Source organism: Carassius auratus, chromosome 39 (genome assembly GCF_003368295.1).
Source record: "Carassius auratus strain Wakin chromosome 39, ASM336829v1, whole genome shotgun sequence".
Classification (NCBI taxonomy): domain Eukaryota; kingdom Metazoa; phylum Chordata; class Actinopteri; order Cypriniformes; family Cyprinidae; genus Carassius; species Carassius auratus.
Genome location: NC_039281.1, coordinates 9187441 through 9195982, shown reverse-complemented (window position 1 = coordinate 9195982; position 8542 = coordinate 9187441). Strand labels below are relative to the sequence as shown.

Genomic DNA, 8542 nt, shown 5'->3' with positions numbered 1-8542 from the left:
GGTTATATCACAGAATAAATAACACGCAATATGATCCAGTTTGTAGAGTAAAGAATGACAGGATGAGGATGATGCAATGTGATCTTTATAAAAACAGACAAACAGACCTGAAGTGACAGTCATTAATGGGACTGTGATAAAAAAAAAAAAAAAAAAACGTGTGATCAGATCAGATTCTGGGAATTACAGATTAACTCTCACTGACTCAGACGGCACAGAAACATCTAGAGATCTTCAAGTGATTGTTGAAGGTACAGAAACTCTCTCATCAGACTCATTCCAGTCTGATGTTAAACTTCTTCTGTTCATCCGTGATCAAACTCTGTTATTTCTCTGAATCAGATCTGTCAGATTGTGAACTCATTCTGTTTATTTCCATGTTTCTGTTCTTGCTCTTTTACTTTATTCTGGCTGCTTTCTTTTAATTTATTATTTCTGTTTAGAGGTTTAATTTGTCTGAAGCTCTTGATGTGCTTCCCAGTTTTAGCGGTCTTGATTTCTGAATGTTTATAAACTTTTTAATTTGTGCATTTTTAAATGGAGTCAGCTTTAGAAATGTAAAATGCTTTGAAATGAAACTATAATTTCAGTCAACAGTCACAAACATATTGAATCTTTACTTTTTTACAGTCAATTAACATTTTAAGTAACAGAAAGCAGACAATGAATTAAACAGTCATAAAAACATTCAACATGTAAATTAATTTTAATAATAACTCCTGTTTCCCCCTGCAGATGGCGCTAAAAACAATGAAAGTGTGTAACATTATTAGACTTGCATTATTTTACATTATAGAATAATATTATTCCTGTAGTAATACTTTGACGTCAGTCGCGCTTCCTCATCTTTCTCATGAATCAGAGGTTTGAGGAATCACGATTACTGATGATCACCGTATCAGAGCGGATCTGTCACGCTGCAGTAAGACGTTATCAGAAGAAATCTCATACGTAACTATCACTACTTTGGCTCAAACTCAATCTCTGTCACTTACAGTTTTTGATCTCTGCTGTTTGTCAAAGGATTCCCAGACTTGTTATTTAGCCTATGTTCAATTCAAGTTAGTTGTCTAGTTCAAACCTATGCAACAACACTATTTATTGTAGCACCAGCTCTCTATTTCAACCAGACGATCTAACGGTAGATGAGTGGATCTCAGACTGTGTGGTGGATATCTAATGTGTTTGTGTTGTTCAGTGTCTGTGGTGTTTGTGAATTACAGACCTGTGATGAATGATTGACTACAGTGTTAGTTATGAAGGATTTCTTTCTCTGTTGGTTGTGGTTGATTTAGCTTTATTCACAGTTTCAGTCCAGATTTTTTATCCATTCAAAACTGTTCCTCCTGATCCGTGTCTCAGTTTTGTAGTGTCTGTGTTTTGCTGTTTATGTTTTGTGGTTTCAATCTTCTGCTTCAGAGTTACTTTAAATTTAGGTTGACCCTCTCTGAAAGCTTCCTGTTCTTTCTTTGTTAAAGTGATGTAGTTTCCTGGTGTGTCAGTAGAGCTGCTGTCTGTCTGTCAGTGAAGACGCTGTGTGAGACTCGATCTGACACTCTTCTGCTGGGATTGAGCTCTTCTCTTCTGGAGACTGGACTTTAGAGAAATGATGCTGATCTTTGGACTGATGCTGCTGCTGCAAACTGCTGCATGTGAGTCACTTTCACATCAAACTCATCTCAAATAAAATCATTGGAGTTGTAAAATACATTAAGAGTTTGCAGTGATCTAGTCATCTTAAGAGTGTGTGTTTGTGGAGAGTTACAGATGTGAGAGGAAGTGTGTTTCTTCAGATCCGTTATACTGAGAAGATTTAGTATTTTGAACTTTTATTTCACTTTTTCATATTTTTAACGCTGAAAGAAATGTCAGGGTAATGGGGTTGGACACACAAAGCATTTCAGGAAGAAAACAGTGTACACAGTGAAAGCGTGAGCTTAATTTGAATTAAATGAACATTAAGATGATTGAGAGCATATAGACTAGCTGATATTTCAATGTAAAACAGACGTTCTGAATTAAAATGAATGTTTTATTTGAACAGTTATCTTGTATTAGTTGAATCTGTCCAGTAATATGATTATGTTCAGTATTGTGTTAATTCTATCAGTATTAAGTCAGGAGACACACACATGACATTGTTCTTCAAGAGAAAAGAGTTCAGCATTAGATGAGCGTTACTGAGATGAACTGAGATCAGATCAAGAGTCTGAAATCTTACTTCTGTTCTGTGTGTGTGTGTGTGTGTGTGTGTGTGTGTGTGTGTGTGTGTGTGTGTGTGTGTGTTTGTGTGTTTGTGTTTGTGTGTGTGTGTGTGTGTATGTGTGTGTGTGTGTGTGTGTGTGTGTGTGTGTGTGTGTGTGTGTGTATGTGTGTGTGTGTGTGTGTGTGTGTGTGTGTGTGTATTGTTCTTCAGGTCTGGAGGTAAACTGCAGTTTTGGTCAATCTGATCCCTGTTACACAGCTCTGGAACACAAACTCAATCTGCTGATGGTGGACGCTAGAGAATATGATCTGCATTTAAAAAAGAGAATAAACAACAACACAGGAGATGGTCCAGTTTGTAGAGTAAAGAATGACAGGATGAGGATGAGTGAATGTGATCTTTATAAAAACAGACCTGAAGTGACAGTCATTAATGGGACTGTGATAATAAAGCGTGTGATCAGATCAGATGCTGGGAATTACAGATTAACACTCTATAACTCAAACGGCACAGTAACATCTAGAGATCTTCAAGTGATTGTTGAAGGTACAGAAACTCTCTCATCAGACTCATTCCAGTCTCATGTTCTCCAAAGATCTCACTCTCATGCAGATGAATCAGTTGAATCTCTGGGAAGGTTTTTATTCCTGTAGCACACAGTAAACACACTACAGACTCCAGTAACAACGCTTGTGATGTCATTAAATATAAATCATAAATCCAGCATTTACTCTGAGATGCTCCTGGTCTGCTGTAACAGAGCTGTGTTCTCAGTTTAGATTCTCAGCTGCATTTGAGTCACTTTCATTTAAATTTGAAAACAACACTTTTCATTAGATTCATAAAAATCTGTTATTGTTTACAAAGAGAAGTTTCAGTGTCACATGATCTTCAGAAATCATTCTAATATGATGATTCGCTGCTCAAGAATCATTTCTGATTATTATCTTTTTTTTCTGGAAACAATGATAACACAAACATTTGTGGTAAGATTTTAAAAAAGAGAGAGGAATTAATTTTATTCATCATACATTAAAATGGTGAAAAGTGACTGAAGACATCTAAAATAGAACAAAATAATTATGTTTAATAATTAATGTATTAATTTAATAAATATTTGATAAACACACAAATGCTGTTCATTTAACACTTCGTTCATTTAATAAGTGTGAGGTGGGGCTGCTTGTTTTTCTCGAGCTGATCTCACTAACCTTCACTGCATGTTTAACTCAGTGAGTCCTGCTTTCATATCAGATATCAGTTTTATTTAGAAATGTCTTGATATTGACTCATCATGTGTCGAGAAATAATCATGTGCCCCTCCCTCCAGCTGCTATTGGCTCAGTGAATGTGTCAATCATCTGCTCCTCCAGTGGGGTGATGAGGGTGTCCTGCTCCTCTGAGGGGGATCAGCTCCTCTACAACTGGACTCTGAATGGAGGTCCACTGATGGATGGAAACAACAGCATTGATCTGGATGAGAGAACTGATGGAGACATCAGCTGCAGCGTGAAGAACCACGTCAGTCACGCACAGAAGACCATTAGACTAGTCTGTCCAACTGGTGAGATTCTAATACATAGAGCTAAACATACAATTTTAAAAAACACAGTACTGGAAACATGAAGGATGGGTTCGTTTTGTGTCTCACTGTTGTTCAGTGTGTTCAGTGTCTGTGGTGTTTGTTCTGGTCTGGTGTCTTCAGCTGATGGTTCTGTTCGGTCTGTTAGGAGCTTTTCACATCTACATGAGACACACGTCAGGTGAGAGACATTTATCATCATCATTATAGATTTGACATGCAAATATTAAGAGTGTGAAAATGATGATGATGATGATGATGTGATGCTTTTAGGAAAGAAAGAGGAAGATGATAAAGTGAGAATGAGAAGATTTAGAGAAGGACATGAACACACAGCAGAAGATTCATGAGAGCAGCAGCAGATCTTCACATCTGTGAGAAATGACTTCAGAATCAGTCCAGCTTTCACCTGTCAACAACAGATCTTATATAAAACCAAGAGATTCATTAAACCAGGAGATGAATTAACCAGGTATTCTACAGTTTTAGTTATGAAGATCATTTTCTGCACAGCTGTGTTTTGTAATAGTTTTGTTGCTTATTTTATTAATTTGTATTTTTATGTCATTATATGAAACTCCTTCTGTTCATCCGTGACCAAACTCTTTTATTTCTCTGAATCAGATCTGTCAGATTGTGAACTCTTTTTTTACTTTTAACGTTTAACCACATTTATGCATTTTTCTTCACAATATATTTGTGTCATCATAGAATAATGATAAACATGTCATTCTTTAGAAACTGTAATTGAGGTCTTTGCTGAATTTGTTATGCTTAACTTTGTTTAAAATAAAATGCTTTGAAATGAAACCATTTGCAGTCAAAAGTCACAAGCTCATTTTTTTTTTTTTTTAATGCAGTCAATTAACATGTTATCTATCAGCATGATTCCACGGTTGATATTTATTTTAGACTATTCATGATAACCTAAAGCTAGTTGTCTTGGTCAAATCTTATGTAACAACATTAGACAGATTCATTTCAGCAACAATCTGAAATCTGACCCGACAGATCAGAATATCGATTATTTACAGACTTAGAGCAGTAAAACACAACATTAAATACACTAAAACAGCATTATTTAATGATGAATTAAATTGTTTGTTAACTATTAATGAATAATTAGTTGATGGTAACTGAAAAGCATCTGTAATGTGTCTTTAATTAACAGTTAAGTTCAGATAAATCAGATGAAGTTCATTTTAAGCGTGATGTTGTGAGTGAAATGAAAGCAGCTGTAGTTGTAGTTTCCTCCTGCAGGTGTCGCTCTCTACATGAGCAGCTCTGAGCAGATATAAACTCAATGTCCCATGAGTCTCAGCTGCAGCAGACAGAAGATTGAAGCTCACAATCCTCTCTTCATTCACACATCAACTGATGGATCCGAGTCAAACATCATGACACACAGTCTGCTGGAAACACCACATATAGACCTGATTCTGCTTTACTCTCAATAAACATGTCTACAGCATCTCATCAGTCAACTAAAGACACTGTTTCAGTGGATTTAAAGGAGAATCTGTAAAGCATATTTCATAATAGAAATTGAAAATCATTAATAAACAACCATAAGAAAACGTGTTGCTTCTAAAACAAGATTTGTTTAACTTTGTGCCTGAAAATGGTTCCTTTCACTTAGTTTCATTTGTTTTGGATAAATTGTGATGCAAACTAGCAGGATGAGTATTCCCCCATAGCCTGTAGTGATGGGTCATTCTTGAATGATTCGTTCATTTTGAACAAATCATTAATGTGACTTGGAAAGAACGAGTCGTCTCGGAGAGTGATTCGTTCAGTCACACATGCACAAAACTCTATAGGTTCTTTACTGGAATTAGTTCACCTCTTTCAGTCAGTGTAGTTTGAGACAGAAAGAGAATTGATTAGTTAATGTATTGAATCTTTGGGTTTTTTGAGTCGTTCGCTCATCACGTAACCAATGCAATCTTGAGCCGGAAAGAGACTGAATAATAATAAAAATAACCAACTATTTATTACATTTGTTACAACATTCAGTGTATGGAAAATAACCATCATGACAGAAATTCACACATAAATAAACAGTAAGAAATAAATAGCTACAATTTGAGGCCAGAAATGCAGTAACTGAGTAAATAATTATAATAATGATTATAATGATGATGATGATAACTTTGCACGTTTGTAAGGAATCTTGTAAATTAATTTCTCTATCCAATGCTGTCTCTTCACATGACAAAAAAATAAACAATAGGTTAAAGCCTTTTATACAGTCTGTGGTCAAAACTTATGGGGCTGTCACGTGATGAAGGTACTGTATGACTCAAATCTGATGACTCGATAGATAAACTACTAAAATATCATTAATGATATTAAATATCATTAATGTAAATTAAATATAATTTCATAAAGATTAGGACATTATTAAAAAAGAGATTGTTGTCACTGCACTACCTGGCCAGGTGGCTCACCTTTTGTGCCTCAATGTCATCCACAAACTTAATGAAGAGGTTGGAGTTGTGTGATGGTGTGTAGTCGTGGGTCAGCAGAGCGAAGAGGAGGGGGCTCAGCAAACATCCTTGAGGGGCCCCAGTGTTCAGTGTGATAGTGCTGGATGTGTTGCTGCCGACCCGTACTGCCTGAGGTCTTCCAGTCAGAAAGTCCAACAGCCAGTTGCACAGTGAAGTGTGGAGCCCCAGCTGAATCAGTTTTTGCATGAGCTGTTGAGGGATAATTGTGTTGAATGCTGAACTGAAGTCTATGAACAGTATTCTGACATATGAGTCCTTTAGTCCAGTTATGTGAGTGCTGAGTGGAGGGTAGTGGTGATGGCATCATTGGTTGAGCGGTTGGACCGATATGCAAACTGGAAGGGGTCATTGAAGGGGTCAAGTGGGGTCAAGTAAATGGTAGTCATTGAAGCAAGATAGAGACAGCTTCTTTGGGACTGGAATGATGCTGGTAGCTTTGAAGCATGTGTGAACAACAACCTGACTAAGCAAGATGTTGAAAATGTTTGTGAGGACATCAGTGAGATCCACTGCACAGTCTCTCAGTAAACACAGGAATGTTGTCAGGACCCAGAGCTTTGCGTGCATTGATCCTGGTGAAGGATCTCCTCACGCTGTCTGGGGTCAGCGTCATGACCTGGTCACCGGGAGGAGGTGGAGAGCTGTTTTGTGCCTCAAAGTGAGCAAAGAAGGCATTCAGCAGGGAGATGGTGCCGTCACAGGTCTGTGGTAAGGGCTTGTAGTCCATAATGGTCTGTATCCCTTGCCACAGGCTCTGAGTGTCTCTGCTGTCTCTGAAATGATAAGCTATCCTCCTTGAATACTGTCTCTTAGCACCTCTGATGCATGCCACTGGAGGTTGCTGTCCCCGGACCCACTTCATCTCCAGCTCCTCAGGCCTACCTGATTCCAGAGGCTGCACTGAGTGTGTGCGGAGAGGAATTGGATGGGGGCTGCAATGAAGACATAGGCAGAGAGAGGCTAGGAATAGAGCTGACCAGAATCCCAGAGAGGCAGGCAGGTATAAAGGAGGAATGACAAAAACAGGAACACCAGACCAAGTAGACTAGAAAGATAAAGATGGGGTCAGAAACACGACAGAAACAAAAGGCCATGTGCTCCAGGACAACATGGCCTAGTCAGACCCACCAAGATCGTTACAGTTAGAGCCACAAATCTGTAGTCGTAACATCCTGTTATCTTTGGTTTCTTTGGAACGGGGATCATGGTGGAGCATCTGAAAGAGGGAAGGGACTTCACACAACTCCAAAGATCTGTGAAAATATGGAGGCCAGCTGGTCAGCACAGGTGTTCAAACCATCTAGGCCTGGTGACTTTCTTCTTTTGTTCTTCCTGAATACTCGGCTCACATCTTCCTCACTGATCTGTAGTGTAAGAGGGTGGAATGCGGATTGCAGGAGGTGTTAACAGTTGTGTAGAGAGTTGGTCAGAACAGGTGTGTGTGTGTGGGGGGGGGGTGCTTGAATTGTACAAGACTCAAGGTGTTTTTCAATGTCAAGGAAGGATCCTCGGAAGCCAGTATTTCAAGGATGCTACGTCATCGACATCCGTCGAAGGACTGTTCCAATGTCGAGGATCCTCCGAATTTCAAACAAGGACTGAGTCCTTCGTTCGAAGAATATCCCATACACAGGAAAGGATGCATATGTGTATCCTTCGCGCTCTTCGCGCTCTCAAATCACCCACAATCCTATGCGCACAGCTTTGCTATCTAACGTTAGTTCAAAAATTCAAAAATGTCAAACGTTAACGTAGTCGGAGCGTTAACAATTTTTATTTACGTTACCAAACATTTGTTATAACTGTAGTAAAAATTTGTAAAGTCTGACGTTTAAATGTGGTTTTATTAACAAAGTTCGGGAGAAGCACGATCAGATAATCATCCAATTTGGCACAGGTGCATCTCGTTTAGCTAATCATCTTAAATAGCACGCAAGCGTATATATATCCAGTCTTCCTACCTACTGTCCCACGACAGTTTTTCGGCATAGACCGTCTGTCAGCATTCGGTTCGCTCTGTCAGCATTCGGTTCGCGCTGTCCGTCATCTTATCACAGGCCCAATCTTCCTTCCGACGAAGATATCTATCCGCCGAACACCAACAAGCGTCATCGCGTCAGCTGCTCTTCTCGCCAAGCCACACGTTGTGGCCAAAAGCTCGTGCAAATCCTTGAGCTCGCCTCACTCGGCAACACGATTTTCTCGCCAGGACCGGGCTCTATTATAATGCTGGATCGCAGCCGT

At 38.8% G+C, this 8542-nt stretch overlaps 1 protein-coding gene across 2 annotated transcripts; it reads left to right on the top strand.

The window, feature by feature from the left end:
* Positions 1-230: 230 nt before the first annotated feature.
* Positions 231-4206, top strand: LOC113058090 (uncharacterized). 2 transcript variants are annotated; one of them, XM_026225781.1, is made up of 4 exons: positions 1489-1652; positions 3537-3770; positions 3868-3969; positions 4062-4206. In XM_026225781.1, the coding sequence occupies exons 1-4, from the start codon at positions 1607-1609 to the stop codon at positions 4136-4138; spliced, it is 459 nt and encodes a 152-aa protein (XP_026081566.1). In that variant the 5' UTR covers positions 1489-1606; the 3' UTR covers positions 4139-4206. The 2 variants fall into 2 exon arrangements, 1 of the variants encoding a protein (XP_026081566.1); XR_003277910.1 differs by lacking the exons at positions 1489-1652; positions 3537-3770 and adding an exon at positions 231-251.
* Positions 4207-8542: the final 4336 nt, after the last annotated feature.

What these genes read in the sequence shown, in the direction of transcription:
- LOC113058090 (XM_026225781.1), top strand. Translation starts at nt 1,607, where the DNA reads ATGATGCTGATCTTTGGACTGATGCTGCTGCTGCAAACTGCTGCAT. An exon ending in GCTGCTGCAAACTGCTGCAT is followed by an intron (nt 1,653 to 3,536) that starts GTGAGTCACTTT and finishes CCCTCCCTCCAG; the next exon opens with CTGCTATTGGCTCAGTGAAT. An exon ending in CTACATGAGACACACGTCAG is followed by an intron (nt 3,970 to 4,061) that starts GTGAGAGACATT and finishes TGATGCTTTTAG; the next exon opens with GAAAGAAAGAGGAAGATGAT.